The sequence below is a fragment of the Camellia sinensis genome, chromosome 1, assembly GCF_055761805.1.
Source record: "Camellia sinensis isolate YWXY chromosome 1, ASM5576180v1, whole genome shotgun sequence".
In the NCBI taxonomy this organism is placed as follows: Eukaryota; Viridiplantae; Streptophyta; class Magnoliopsida; order Ericales; family Theaceae; genus Camellia; species Camellia sinensis.
In genome coordinates this window covers 235,587,549-235,603,835 of record NC_138961.1, presented here as the reverse complement: position 1 = coordinate 235,603,835, position 16,287 = coordinate 235,587,549, and the positions used below count along the sequence as shown (strand labels likewise).

Genomic DNA, 16,287 nt, shown 5'->3' with positions numbered 1-16,287 from the left:
AACTCACTAAGGCCAATGAGGGATGATGCAGAAGACAAATATGTCAAAGATGCAAAACAATTGGTAACGAGTGCAAATTTCTCGGATCCATCATAATGTTTATGTGATGATAATTTTCAAAGAATCCCATTGATTTGTCTGTAAATTTCTCTGTTATTTAAAAAATATTTTTTTGCAGCAAGTTTATGTGGAGAATTTTTTGAAAGCTTGCCTTGAAAGAGAGGCTCAATCACAACCCTCTTTCAAATTGATAAACTCACAAAACACAAATTACGACTTTGAGTATGTCAACAATGCTCCACAACAAGACAGTGATTCGTAAGTTTCATACAACATCTATAAATAAGATAATCTGATTTGAATGTTTCTTAAAACTAACCATACCTATAATTTGTATGCAGACTAGATTGTGGCCTCTTTATATGCTATATAATAAAATAATATAGCAAAAACGAACCTATCAGCTCCAAATTGTCCACACAAGACATAAGGTTGATGAGGGCAGAAATCATAGAGAGATTTGTGACCGAAGTTGGCCGGTCATGGACTGAACCAATTGAAATACCTCCAGAAGAAGAACCAAAAGTGTAATAGTGAAACTAGTGAAATGAAGACAATGTGAACAATATAATTAGGATTAACCATTCAATTTTTTTTTCCATACATTGAAGGAATGATGATACTTGACATATATGTATATATCATTTTTTTGACTAATGTAAATTTCATTTTTTTTTAATATATTTTGACTAATGTAAATTCCATACCTATCAATGGTTAAATATATATTTATATTTATTGTGATTGTCAACACAATCCATACAGAGAAAATTGTCTCATTTTTTTTTTCTTTTCTCTGCTATTGGAAAATTTCACTAGATGAATTTGAAGCTTCAAAACACAATGCCCAGATAATTTTCTCAGCTAGAGTAAAATTTCTCTGGATGAAATTGACGGATTCGAATGGTGACAGAAAATGTAATTTCTGAGTTGTGCATTTCTCTGGGTTAAGTGATTTGAAGAGGGGGAATTTCTCTAATTTCAATGAATTTCTCTTAGTTGGTGAGGAAAATTTCTTTGGCTTTCAGAAAAATTTCTGAGTTGAAGTGAGTCTATAGAAATTATTCCATGGTCTAGAGAAATTCTCAACTCAGAGAAATTTCAAAAGAGCTTAATTCTCAACTCAATACAATAATTTTGTGTATGCTCTGTCTGGTGTGCATATTTCTTCATGTGAGTCTAGAAAAATTCTTCCCTGGTAAGAATTTCTCTGTGAAGTCCAGAGAAATTTTCTGGATTTCTCTAGTTTAAACTTAGAGAAATTTCAACAAACACAATACACACTGTAATTTTCAATGCTAGTGGCAAATTTCTCTGGATAAATTGGACCTCACAAAACACAATACATATTTCAACAAACATATTAGAACAAGCATATTAGTGTATATCAATAAACACAATGCACACTTTAACTGCTATTGAAAAATTTCTCTGGATGAATTTGATTGATATTATTATATGCACTATCTAAAAAATACATTGCAAAAAACAAAATATACAAAATAATAATCAAATGTAATATTCAATCAATAAAATATATTATCCTCAATTATTTAACAAAGGTTCCTTGTATGTCATCTTATTATGGCGACCAATACTCTCACAACGACTACACTTAATCACCCTTTTAAACTCTCGAGTAGAAGCAATTCTGTTCTTCTTTGGCCTCCCAGCTGGTCTCTTACTCAAAGGAGGTAAAATCATAGCATCATCAATGCTACACACAGGTTTTTCAACAGTTGGAACTAGGCCAATCGAAAACGAGTATGCTTGACGATACATATCAGCATGAAAAAATGGTTCAACAAAAGAATTCAAATTCTTTTCACTCTTAAAAATTGCAGCAACAGCATGTTGACATGGATACCCATTTATTTCCCATTTTCGACATGAACAAGTTATCAACCCAAAATCAACCATAACCGAAGGAAAACAATGCACTTCAAAGACATTATTAGATGATAAGCTCATATTCCATGTCCTCCCATCCAAGAAAGACTTCTCCAATACACTATCCATACGAGGACAGAGAATTTTATTCCATTTACTAAAGAGCAGCCTCCTATCAGACCTCATATTCATCATTTGCAACTGTATCATGCCCACCAAATTTGTTATTGGCAAGTGTTGAGCTTCTCGTATCCATGAATTGAATGACTCAGCAACATTTGAATACATCTCACCATAACGTTTCCCCTCAAAATATGCATCACTCCAATTTTCATATGGTAAACTTCTCAAGAAAACACTCACAACATCTCATCCCTCACTTTTTAATTCATTTAACTTGAAATGAAACGATGCCTTTGTTGGCGCATATGCACATTCTGAAAACTTGGGCACAATCGTCTCCCTAACCAAATTTGTGTTTCCACATGACAACTTATCCCTCAAGTTTCTCTTTAGATGTTCAAGACAAAATCCATGAAAGCAGTTAGGGAAAAACCTAACAATTCCTTCCACAATACCGCAATGTCGATCTGACATGAAACTTATCACTCTCTCTGATCCCAATACTTCACATAAATGTTTAAGGAATCAACACCAATTGTTTTTATTCTCAGCATCAACAACAGCAAAAGCTATAGGAAAAAAAAAAACCTACAAAATAAATAGGAACAAGCATATTCGATATACACATGTAGAGAAAATTAGAACAATAAATAACCAAAGAAATTTGATACTACCAACATCCAGAGAAAATTCACACAATGGCAACCTCCAGACAAAATTCACTTAGTGCCCAACTCCAGAGAAAATTCACACATTGGCAACATCTAGTGAAAATTGACTTGGTAACCAACTACAGAGAAAATGCACACAATCAGAATATCCAGACAAAATTCACTTAGTGACCAACTACAGATAAAATTCACACAATGACAACATCCAGAGAAAATGCACACATTGACCAAAATCCAAAGAAAACTCTCACAGTGGCCACAACCAAAGAAAATCCACACAGTGGCCAAAATCAGAGAAAATTCAAAGAGTCAGAGAAAAATCACATTCACTCAATTCCTACATGTATAGAAAGTTCACATACTTAGATAAAATTAGACATATTTACAATTACCTTCATTCCCATCTTTCCCCATCGCAGCAAGCATAACTCCTTTATATCATCCTTTCAAAAATGTTCCATAAAAAAAAAACAATGACCGGCAATATTCGAAACAAGCAATGCATGCATGAAAAGCCACAAACACTCTTTTGAAACGCTTGTTATCTTCAAAATCTAACTCAAAACGACTACCTGGATTCTTCTTCGATGCCTCATCAAAATATCACCGTAATTGATCGAATGACAAACAAGAATCCCCATATGTACTACATTTTACTTTTTCAACCCCCAACCAACCACAGTTATAACTGATTGAGACCCCATACTTGTCTTTCATTTCTTTGACAACATCCACTGGATGAGTTAAAGGTTTTGCACTTACCTCTTTAAGTATCAGCCCAGAAACTAAGCTGGAAGTCATCCTAGCATGTTTACTAGTACGAACCGCCACACCACACGCATGTTCATTGTTCAAAGTTCTTATGTAAAATAACCCATTTGTTTTTTCAACTGAAGCATGTGCACGCCATATACATCCCCTTGATTCCTTATATGCATATTGTGTCGTAACCCTCAGCTTGTCATTTTTAACATACGTAAATTGAAAGCCAACTTCAATAGCATACTTGCATAAAACAGTATGAAACTCAACCACACCACCCTCAAACTTTTGTCCAACTCTCGTAATATTATTTCGCCAACCAGCTGACAATAACACCTTTTCTTGGTGAGAACAAAACTTAGAGAGTGATTTCCTTTCAATATCCACCAGCCTATCACATTCACCATCCACAACATCTACCCAATTAGACCTCACTTCATTCTCTTGATCAGAAGTACTACATCTAGTAACTGAAACATCAACTATATCAATACCACGTGCCCAAACAATCCTCAACGTATTTAGAAAATCAATATCATTTCGAACCATACAATTCGGATGGCCCACAATTGAATATGAAATACACATCGTCTCAGGTTGCAAATTCTCCTATGTTTCACACAAAATGCCAACCAATTTCTCGAAATTCAATTCGCATGAAATATTAATGACAATAGTATCATTCCCATATTTGCACAACAAGAACACTACACTGTCCATCAAAACTGAAAGAAAAAAACAAGAAAAATAATTTGTTCAACATAAAAACACATCACAAGAACAACATAAAAGTCCAAAGAAATTTCTAATAATTATAATTTTCTCTGGATTATAATAACAAGCTTATAATTTTCTGTTGACTCAAATAAAAGTTCAGAGACATTTAGAAACTTATATTCACCTTCGAGATAATGAAAACAAAATTACAGAAAAATTAATGAATCCAAAGAGAATCACAGAGAAATTTACTGTTAACTATTAAACACAATCATAGACAAAAAACACACAGAAGATCTGTTTTAAAATTATAAGCTTCTCTGTGATTTTCACTGAAGTACAAGCTTACAATTTTCTTTGCGTCATTTTGCAATATTACACTCATATCAAAGTCCAGAGAAATTTACAAATTCATATACACCTTCAAGATAACAAAAAAACAGTGCACTGCTCATCTAAACTGAAAGAAAAAACACAAAAAAACTTTTGCTCAGAGAAATAAAAACTTATATTCATTTTCTACAAACTTATAATTTTCTTTGAACTACAAACTGAAAGTGAATAACAAACTTATAATTTTCTCTCAACTACAAATAAAAGTCCAGAGAAATTTAAGAACTTACATTCACTTTCTCAGATTCTATCTGCATTAGAAATTAATAATATGTCCATATGAACTTATAATTTTCTCTGTCATTTTTGTTAGATTATAATAACAAACTTACAATTTTCTTTGGATTATACCAACAAAAGTGCAGAGAATGAAATTTCTCTAGTTTAAACAAATTACTATGGTTTGAAAAAATAGAGAACAAAACTTATCATTGATCAACATGTTGATGAAAAACAGAGCACGAAAAATGAACTTTGATGAGCATGTTGATGAAAAACAGAGCATGAAAAATGAACTCTAAACATCAAAATCAACCACACTGTCAACACTCTTTGAAATTGATCAAAAAACAGATAATGAAAAATTAATTCCAAAAATAAAAATCAACTCTATCAAGCTGGGCTTTGTCTAAAATTGATCAATAACAGCAAATGAAAAATCAACTCAAAAAATCATAAACAACTTCACTGAGCTAGCCTCTCTTTTAAATTGATCAAAACTGAAAACAAAAACCTAATGCAAAAATACACTCGAAAAACTATTATGAAATCGGAATCCTTATATAAAATTCAAAACAAAAATAAAAAACTCATGTGGAATCTTTATTGAAACCATACCTGATTCAACTCAACTGAAAAACCTATGCGATCAACACACTATAACACCTATACGATCGTCGTAATCTCTATCGTGAAGTCCACTGCAACACTTGCAAAACCCCTACAAAATCTCCAACAAAATCTCTACCGTGAAATCGGTTTCCAAAATCTCACCGTGAAGTCAGCATTGCCAAAATCCAAACAATCTTATGTTATAACGTGAGTAAATTAGATATTTTATAATATAAAATAAAGTTGATGGATCTTAGCCATCATAACATATTATTGTGTACCTCTCCTCCTATTAAAAGTTGGAGAGGGACCTTAGGACAATTTTCCCTTTTATATATATATATATATATATTATTAATGGAGTTAAGATTTGCATTAAAAAAGTAAAAAATAGAGGAGTCATGAATCAAGTGCAAGTCATATGACTTTATCCGACATGGCTTATTTTGATTGGATGTATCCTTGTGTTATGTGTTCTTGTCCGTAGCTCTTCACGAGTTCGGATCCTCGGTCGCCATTATTTGCAACCCTTCCCTGCAGCGCCCTAAAATGATGTCGTTTTGGGGCAAATTTAAAAAAAAAAAAAAAAAAAACAGCACATAACCGAACCCAGCAATAGGGAAAGAAGAAAGATAGTAGCGATGGGTAACCCACCATCGTGAACCCACACGACCGTGAGCCCATAGCCGGCGACCTTTGGCCACCTTTACCTACGGTGCCACCACCTCCCCGCCATCGCCGCCGCAACCCACATTCCCTTCCTCTTTTAATAGAGAGAGAGAGAAAGAGTTCAAATCATGGGCTAAAAAAGATGATGAAAAATCAAAGTTCATCACCAAAAAATCAAAACCTCGAATTCTCTCTCTTAAGTCTTTCTCTCTCGACCGTCAAGCACCGCCGTGTCAAACTCACCTCACCTCCTTCATCTTCTTCTTCAGATCGAGATGGTGGCTCGTCACTAGTGGCGAGATCAACATCGCAAGAGAGAGAGATGGCTCGTCGTTGGTAGCGAGATCAAGATCACGAAAGAGAGAGAGAAGAGGGCTCGCGAGATCAAACCCACCCCACCGCTGTTTTTTTTCTTCTTCACCCTTTCTGGGTTCTGTTTTGTTTGTTTTTGTTTGTTTGTTTGTTTGTTTTTTTGAAAGGGTTACAGATAATGACCATGTTTAGTAGTGTTGTAAGAAAGTAATTATAACCTATAAGTTAAGAGCTTCTAATTCATAATTGTGAACCAAACCAATGTTTTAAAAACCGGACCGGTGAACGAACCGGAAAAGGCATCGGGTGGACGGGTCACCGGTTCAACCGTCGGGTTGAACCGGAATCGAACCGTGACGTAATAAATATATTAAAATTATATTTAAATAAAAATATAAGTAATAAAATTATAAATTAAAAATATTAAAAATATTAAATTATCTTAAATATTTGTCCTAATATTTTTTTTACTGAAAAATATAATAATATATTTTAAAATATTATTAATTTCAATTTTGGAAGATGAAATCAAATATTTAATATTCCCTCCATATGATTTTAATTCAAATAATTTGATTGAAAGGAAAGCAAAAATTTTGGAGGGATATCAAAATTTCAATATTCCCTCCAATACATTTGATTAAATCCCACATAGATTTCTTGAGTTTTTTTGAAAGAGTTTTTTTCTTATAAATAGGTGAAGACTTTCACAATAATTTCATCAAACTCTTAATGGGATTCCTCACAAGAGGAGACCCTTGAAAAAGAGTTTGAAATTAAAATTTTCTTATATTCTTATATTTTATATATATATATATATATATATATATAAAATAAGAAAGAAAGAAAGAAAAGAAAGAAACACAGAAAAATTTAAAAAAAAAAAAATTTCAAACCGGTCCGGTTCGGTCAACCCGTCACCGGGTCGACCGGTTCACCGGTTTAACCGGTGGGTTCACCGGTTTTCACTAAAGAGGCCGGTTTTTACCTTTGGCCGGTTTTAGGGGGCTGACCGGACCGGAACCCCATCCGGTCACCGGTTCAACCGGTTGAACCGGCCGGTCCGGTCCGGTTTTTAAAACCATGAACCAAACACATCAAAATAATTTAAATTAAATTAAAAATTAAAATAAACTAAAAATAATTTAAATTAAATTAAGAATTAAAATAAACTGAAAATAATTCCTGCCAAACAGCGATCGCCGCCGAGGATCCGGACTCAGCTCTTCACGCCCAACGAAATTAGCAATATACGCTTCCGATTACTCGTTTCGAGAGCAAGAAAACCAACCCTTCACAGAACACAGATCGATCACAAAGCAACGATTACAAACCCTAAATTATACGTATATACACGCATATATATACACCGTATCTTCAAATTTCTGCGAAGGAAGAAAAGTATCAGACGACGAGGGCGACATCGACAGAATGACGGAGGACAATTGTTCTAGGGTTTCGTCTGCCGAATCCATGGCCGCCGCCGAATCATCAACAACTAAGCAGAGGTGAAAAACCCTAGTTTTCGACGCTTCCTTTATCGCAATTCAACCAAAAGATGGATTTATTGAGGCTGTATGCATCAAGATTGTTGATTTTGCTAGATTCATATCAAATTACCACGTTGGACACGTTTATAAGTTTCCAATTATGTACATATATATTTGACGCTCCCTCTTGTCTTGGTTGATGATCATTAGGGTTTTATCTTTTTAGGGCTCCTCTTCCTTTTCTTCTTCTTTTTATTTTATTATTTGAATTAGTAAGAGTTTTGAGTTTTGTTATATGGAGTTATTGAAACAGCTGTGTAATTTTTAATGGACCTATGTGATTTATTTACATTTGGGTATATTAAGGATCTTCTGAACTATTTATTCTCTTTGAGGAAAGAAAGAGAAAAGTATAATTTACATATGCACTTTATGTGAGAAATAGTAGTTTCAATTCAAAGCAGGGTTTTTGACACATATGCTGATGAGAAGGCAAAATTATTCCATATTGATAAAACCATGATTTTGAGTATTTGCAATTGGAATGACATTAGTTAAGACTGTTCTATAGAGTTTAACCCAACTGAGCAAAGTCACAAATCCGTAGCTTGGTGCATACACTATTCTTATTATTTAATCGAGTAATAAATTTTGCAAATAGTTAAGTTAATGGTTGGCTCAAGTGATATTTAAACTTTTAGGACATTTTGCAGGAGAAAGAGAAAGTGGGATCAGCCTGCTGAATCCTTGATTACAGCTGGAGTAGCAGTATCTGGGATTCTTCCATCGAGCAACATTGGATCCCTTGCTGCGATTAATCTTCCAGGTGCTTCTTCAGCTTCTGGAGCTCTTTTGGCAAATCCTCTTACGACTAGCCCTGCAACTATATTACAGGTGTTTCAGGCTCCCTTAATACAGCCACATGCCACTGTGGTGGTCCAAAAGATAAATCAAGTAAGATGCCTTAACGGGAATTGCGACAGTCCTTTTTGATTCATATTTCATAATAACTGTGTGTTTTACTTTGGGTGTTGTTTGTGAAATGGTGTAGATCAGAAATGAAGATGATTAAGAATGGGTTTTCTGCGTTTGTTTCTTAAATTTGATATTCGGTGTCTTTTTATCTTTAATTTAAATGTATGTTTCAAATGTTCATGTTTACTTATTGGTAGGTGAGTTCATTGGAAATTGTTGGTTGCTGGGTTTGATGGGTGACATCTCCAAAACTGGACATCTTAGGTTCACCTCTCTTTGGATTTGTTTGTTGCACAAGGTTTGCGAGTGGTAGGTGTATCTATAGCAGCTATCCACTTTTCCAAAGTGGGGTTGAAGACACCGTGGGTAGTGGAAAATATATACAAAATAGTATGAAAAGTAAATTTAGTGTTGTGCATTGTTCAGCAAAAAAGCTTTGTGACTGAGTTATTTAAGTGATTCATCATACACGAGGACCCCAATGACACAATAATCAGTTTATCCTCAAATGTTTCTTATATAGTTGAGGTATATTAAGATGGAGGGGTGGCATGCAAAATGCTTTGAGTTGAGTGCAAGATTAACCTATTTTATTTAATATTGTTACTTTTTAACTTTCCCTATTTTTGAGAATTAAATCAATAGGCTGCTCAAAATTTATGTCTTTTGAACACTATAAGAGAGGATGAGGTCTTTAGAGGACTAAGGAGTGATGCAACATGGTAAAATTGAAGTGGGTATTCAAATGTAGGGTTGCCATATCTTTGACAGGGAAGGAAGCAGAGAGGAAGGTGGAGTATATCCAAACATGTTCTAATGTGTGTGAGGTTCCAAATACATATTGGAGATGATGGGTGGGATAGAATGTGGTGGAGTATTCAGCTAACTTTCCTCCTTACCATTATTATATGGTGATATGGGTGAATTTGGGGAAGGGAAAGTACCAGGGTTTAGGGTTGAAGCGTAACATTCCTTGTCCTTATTATATATTTATTTTCAGCCTAGATTATAGTTTTGTTTTATTGGTTTAATCATCATGTTTTATAAATGTTAAAGCTCCAATCTGTTGAAGTGTAATCTTCCTTGTCCTCACTATATATTTGTTTAGAGCATAGATTATTGGTTTGTTTTAAATCTCTATTAGTTTTTGAATAATATTATTTTTCTGCTGTAGCAAAAAATTCAAGATGAGTTGATAGCTCGAGAAATTGTCATTAATGATGCTGATTCTGCTGTTCGCTACAAACTCACAAAACGTCAGACCCAGGAAGAGGTGAAAATTATTCATTTGGTTTTCATGATTGAAGGATAACTTTCTATTCTGTCTTTAAGTTAGTTTTGAAAAATTATCACTTGTGGGATTGATAGTTTCTTCTACTAACCTTGCAGATCCAAAAGTGCACTGGGGCCGTAGTAATAACAAGGTAAATATGTCATTGCAGGTGTAATGAGGTCCTTTGTGCTGATATCTTATTATTGTGTATAATGCATTTGATCAAATTATGTTTGCAGGGGCAAATATCGTCCTCCAAACGCAGCCCCTGATGGTGAAAAGCCACTCTATCTTCACATTTCTGCTGGTGCACATGTAAGTGCTTTATATATATTTATTCTCTCCATCTGTGGCAAAGGTTGAATAAAATGGTTGAACATCTGACATTGCTCTGTGTTTACCTATGGGGCCTCTAATTGGTGTTACTTATACCAGCAAGACCTGTAATCTGTGCCTCTTATCTTCCTTCATTTTGCTGTTGTTAAGTAGTTCTGGGTATTGATTCCAACCATTTTAGGGATCCCTTGGGTTTTCCTTTGGAGGGTTTTAGAGGGGTTGCATAGTTGGTGAGGAGGTAGAGCGGGGAAAAGAGGAGGAAAACGTTGCTAGTATTGTCTTTCTGCTTGATGTAGTTTATTTGGGAAGAATAGTGTAGGAGAACTCTCAAGGGTATAGAGGCTATATTGAAGAATAATTTTTGGGTTATTTTCTATAATTGACTTTCAAAAAGGGTTAATCCCAACCTTGGTCATTTAGAAACCATAGATGTGTAATGCGTGTGTATATCTTTCTCATTGACCTCTTGTTTGTTTGTGAAGTTCTTTCTTTTTGTTTTTGTATACAGCTTGTATTCGCTTGATGCTCTCTCTCAATAAAGCTTATTATTCATTAAAAAAAAAAAAACCTATTTAATATCTATGGCTCTTAATGATTCCAAAAATGGCTCACAAATCTCAACTTTATTTGTCCTTGTAGATCTTGTATTATGAACTTTTTTCTTATATAAAGAGATTTTCCTTTTATTTAATACACATGTTTATCAGCAATTCCAAAGATGGCTCACAGATCTCAACTTGTTGTCTTTGACTCCTTGTAAATAAAGTGTTATGAATTTTAGATATTACTTGTAAATGTTACTTACAATTTTGATCAGGGCAATTCAACTTGCTGGTATGGATCAGTTCATCACTCAAAATTGCAGTTGCAAGTTATTGTATTACTATTTACCAATTATATTTTTTCCTTTTATTGTTATTTTTATTTAGCTTGATTTTAATATCCTTAAATTATGGTTTGCTTTTGCAGTTGGAGACGACAGTGGAACGGATAAAATCTGTTGATCTTGCAGCTGCCATGGTTGAAGAGGTGCTGAAGCAAGGTTCTGTCAACAATGTTGGAACGGTAAATGTCTTGCACTTAAGCTCTATAAGCCTGCAGAATGGGGTTGACAAATAATTTTGACTATTTGAAACAGGTTACTAATCATCTGAGCACATGTGTGTATCTGGGTTTTGAAGCAGACCCATCCTTGAACATCGCTGCTCGTATTCGTGGGCCAAATGTGAGCCTCACCCCTCATGCGATTGTGCATTTCTGATTGTGTTGCTTAGCTTGTGCTTATTCTTTTATAAGGGGTATTGTATGGTCATATATGGATGTTTTGCTTTAATTTCTTTATATATGAATTTTTTATGCATTCATCTGGCATTGATACTCATTTTTGCAGCTTCTTCTTTTTCCCCTTTCTTTCTTTCTGTCATTTTTTGTTTGGTCCCTGTTATGCTATTTGATGAATTTAGTTCAAAGTTTATATTGTTCATGATGAAGATGAGAGATTCTAATGTTTGAAGCTTTCTCTGACATCTCCATGCAATTGGGAGAGTTGTTTTTTTCGTGTGTTGGTGGTGGTTGGTTTTTGAACATGCAGGACCAGTATGTAAATCACATTATGAATGAAACAGGAGCAACTGTCTTACTAAGAGGACGTGGTTCAGGAAATTCTGAAAGTGCATTTGGCAAAGGTTGTACTTGTGGTGCCATGCAACTGTTTTGCAATTTGGACAATATGGATTGTGTGCATATTGTTCTTCAAAGCACTGACCATATTATTACTGTTACTTTCTATTCTTGCAGAAGGAAAGCAGCCACTGCATTTATACTTGTCGAGTAACAATCCAAAAAGTATTGAAAGTGCAAAGCTTTTGGCTGAAAATCTTTTGGATACAATCAGCATAGAGTGCTGTGCCTCTAGGTAATTAGGTTTAATTTTTGCTTATGTTTATATTAGAGTATATGTGAATATTCTCAATAGGAGAATTCTGTCCTCTAAAATTGGGTGAGGGTAACTTAGATTTTTTCTTTTCTTAATTGATAGGTACTTGGAGAATGTAAGCATTTTGGGTAATATGTGGGCATAACATTTTTTATCCTCTTTTGAGAGTTCATATGATGGTCTGTTTGGTGCAACTAGAAGCTAATAATTAGAAAGCAGAAACTAAAAGCACCCATCCCGATAATCAACCTATTTTTGCCTCATTAGCTGTAACCAAAAAGCTGCACTGCACCAAACACACTGGCATAAACTCCTAAAAGTTAAAAAGTAATTAGCAGTCCCTATAAGCTGCACTAAACAGGCTGAGCTCTTAGAAGATAGATAAGCTTCCCCCCCCAATAATATTTACAATTTAGAGATATTTGTGTTTCATTGAGCATGTAGTATTCAGTACTCCTTTTCTCTGCAACAATATTTGTTTTGTTGTTGATTTTTTTTTGTTTTTTGTTTTTAGTATCTGTTCCATCTGTGCTTTTGCATGAATGTGTTGTTTGTATGGACTAACTGGTATGATATGGTTGCATTGCTTTTATGCCAATATATTCTTTTCCGCTTTCAAGGAGAATAAATTGTGGTGATTATTCAATGTCACAGGGTCTCATCAAGCAAGGTGTATGGTGCTGTTCCACCACCACATCAGTTGCTGAATGGAGTTCAGAGTTCTGGGAATGAGGTGGAGGCAAATAATAGTTCAGCTGCCAGTTTGACATCAGTACCTGTGAACTCTGTAGCAATTCCACCAATTTCCTCAGCTACACATCCTGGCATCACCACTACCCTTCTTCAGGGGACTTTGTCACAATCCATAGGACTGAGCTGTGGGCATTCTCAACCAAACATAGTTTGCCATCCCCAGCCTTCGTTAACTGGTGGAACGAGCTATAGTGGATATGGTGGGATATATCCTCAAGCCACCCCTTTGCAGCAAGTTGCCTTAGCCCTTAGACAGTCACCTTCTCTTGTCAATTCAACAGTTGCTCCTGCAACAACAGCAGCAAGCACAGCAGCGAATTCTAGCGAGACCTTGTCTTATGAGGAGAAACGGCGTCTGCAGAAACGAAAGTTTCAGGAGTTACCAGTTGCTTCGAAGGGGCATGCAAACCCCCATCAGGTATCTGTGCTTACTCTCGTCCTGGAGGGTATTGCATTTTATGGCCTTTTAAGAGAACAAAGGAAGAAATAACTAGATTGAAAAAGCCCCCTCTTTCAATTTAAATTAATTAGAAGTTATAACCTGTTGAATATAAATAAAGGATGAATATTTTACAGCATTTGTCATGATTATTTCGACTATAGTAAATCTGCACCAGATTTTAAATAAAGTTTTCTTAAGACAGTATTCAGTCCCTTGAAGTGGTAAAGCATGTATGATGCTCTAGGGTTGCGAGTGAACATGACAATGATAAGCCTTCCAAATTTAATGGTGCAAAATTGTTTGAAATTTGTAAATGCATTGCATGCATCTACTCCCCTCCCTTCTCTTCCCTTGAAATGTTGTTGGTTTATTTGTTACATTACATAATTGAAAGATATGTTTACTTTTGATTTTAATGAAACTATGGCCCTTGATCCAGTGGAATGGCAAAACTGAAGTCATGTTGCCGGCCCCAAGTAGTTGGGAATAAGGCTTTGCTGAGTTGTGTTGAGTACATAATTGTATCACTTTTTCATGCTTGGTATTACGAAACAAATGGAAATGGATCATAAAAAGTAGTTAGTAATTTGGGGAGGGCAAAAAAGCTAATTGGGCTTTGTTTTAAAGTTGTCATTGATCAATAGAGGCTGCTACCGGATCCTTTTTTTTGCCGTTGGGTTCTTGTTCTTTGCAGCTTCGAAGTCAAGGGTCAAAGATTTGTTGTCTGGTTTCACAACTTGGTTGTGAATTCTTTTCTGACCTTGATCAGTTGGTTCCATTATTTTTCATTTGCATTTTGGGTCTAGGAGTGGCCTAATTAAGAGTTCTCTCTCTCTCTCTCTCTCACGGAATTGCATGAAACTCAATCATAATCCAACATTTTTCCCCCCTATTATTCTTCATCTAATAATGAGGATGATAATCTAGGTCCACTAAACAATTTTTTATATTTCTAAATTTTCCTATTGAATTTCAATATTATTCATTCTGACTTCTACCACTTATTATTCCAGGTATTTTCTCTGACCTTGTATGAAGCTAACAGGCTGATACTGGACCTCTGTTGGACCGTTTCTATGTTTCACAGGGATTTCTATTATGAAGGTGGCATGGGATTGGTGCATGCTGCTCCAATGCTTTGATCCAGAACTGATTCCAGAATTTTTGCTGCTTGATTTTAAACTGCTTCTGTGGCATGAATTCCAAGCACACGTATTCATATTACGATTCATGTTCATATGGGATCTGAGATGAATTTTTACATATTGGTTGTTAGGCTAGTACATAACGCACAACCCTCCTTAGCAGGGCTTGGGACTAAAAGATTAAATTCTAGCACGACATAGGCGGAGTTAAACCACACACCTGCACCATTTTTAATTTTTTTTTTAACAATAGCAGATTTTGGAAATGAAGACATGTTTTGTTAGTACAACAGCCATGTCTGTATCTGTCTTGCCCTTGTTCCACAACTTGACGTGGAAGTAAAAATACTGTTTCTGCATCTGGGCCTATTATTGCTAGATCACTCTATATCAACAATTGGTGGTGAACTTGATGAATGTACCTAGACCAACACTTAAATGTGTATGGACTACGTCAGCTCAAGTTTGCACCTATTGAAATACCCTTCTATTTATTTCCATTGACATCTGATTACCTTCCATTCATCTCACGTGTTAGTTGCCACTTTTTTGTATCTTACGTTGCTGCTGCCTTCTTCTTCTTCCTTTTTTTTTTTTTTTTTTTTTTCATTTTTGGTAATTGGATTTATTCTATCTTTATTCTACCTTTACTGAGGAATCAGGTTGGATTCTTTTCTCATAACTCATTACAGGGTTCAAAATTTCAGAAGGCAGGTGAACCAACACCAGATTTGGGGGTAAGAAACATTTCAACAATGCAGGCTCCAAAAAAGTTGGTCCAGCAATCAGTCAATGGAATGGTTTTGCCCCCTCCCCGGTCCATGCCCCCGCCACCACCACCACCAAAATTCAATTCACCAGTGCTTCCCTCAAAAGTTCATGAGAAGAGTGTTCTGAATAAATCAAAACTTGAAAGCGTCCCTGGTAGTTTTTTAAATTCGCTCTACTGGTGTCTTATAGTTCAAATTGAACCTGTCATCATGATGAATGTTTGAGATGCATAAAAAAAACTTGAATGCTATATAATGCTTCTCACACTTTTGTTAAATGCAATGCTGCTGTTTGGTTGTTTCAGATACTTTGATCAAGCTAATGGAATATGGAGAGGAAGATGATGAACCTGATGAAATAACTGAAGCACCATACAAAAGCAACTCAAATGGATCGGCAGCTCCAAAACCATTTTGGGCTGTATGAGCATCAAGTTGCATCTGACTGGTTGGTTCTGGGCATGGCGTTAACACACAAAGTGTTTTAATTTGTTTTGGATTGGAGGTTGGGAAGGGCAAAAAATGCATGCTTGTTAGCCAGCTGGCATGAATTATTGATGGAAATCAAAATGCAACAGCTTTGTGAAGTATAAAATTAGAGGTTGCTAGCCTGTTGGTCTGTGCTTCTCAGCCTTAGCATCGTGCACAAGCATTGTGGGGCGGGGAGAACTGTGTTGTATTCTGGCCATTGTAACTATATGGTTGTACAATCAGGCAGAGTGAGTAGCCTTTTTTGTTT

The 16,287-nt window shown here is 35.3% G+C and overlaps 1 protein-coding gene across 2 annotated transcripts; it reads left to right on the top strand.

Moving 5' to 3' along the window:
* The first annotated feature begins 7,602 nt into the window (after positions 1 to 7,602).
* Positions 7,603 to 16,287, top strand: RIK (RS2-interacting KH protein). 2 transcript variants are annotated; one of them, XR_014346267.1, is made up of 12 exons: positions 7,603 to 7,936; positions 8,632 to 8,872; positions 10,068 to 10,166; positions 10,283 to 10,317; positions 10,406 to 10,481; positions 11,472 to 11,567; positions 11,641 to 11,727; positions 12,094 to 12,187; positions 12,300 to 12,417; positions 13,093 to 13,609; positions 14,647 to 15,702; positions 15,854 to 16,287. XR_014346267.1 is itself a non-coding variant. In XM_028203742.2 (12 exons), the coding sequence occupies exons 1-12, from the start codon at positions 7,860 to 7,862 to the stop codon at positions 15,973 to 15,975; spliced, it is 1,794 nt and encodes a 597-aa protein (XP_028059543.2). In that variant the 5' UTR covers positions 7,603 to 7,859; the 3' UTR covers positions 15,976 to 16,287. The 2 variants fall into 2 exon arrangements, 1 of the variants encoding a protein (XP_028059543.2); XM_028203742.2 differs by having other exon boundaries at positions 15,471 to 15,702.

Bases quoted from the DNA above. Each gene is read 5' to 3' on its own strand.
- RIK (XM_028203742.2), top strand. From the start codon at position 7,860: ATGACGGAGGACAATTGTTCTAGGGTTTCGTCTGCCGAATCCATGGCC. The intron at 10,167-10,282 runs GTGAAAATTATT...CTAACCTTGCAG, and splicing joins AACGTCAGACCCAGGAAGAG to ATCCAAAAGTGCACTGGGGC. The intron at 15,703-15,853 runs GTAGTTTTTTAA...TGGTTGTTTCAG, and splicing joins AAAACTTGAAAGCGTCCCTG to ATACTTTGATCAAGCTAATG.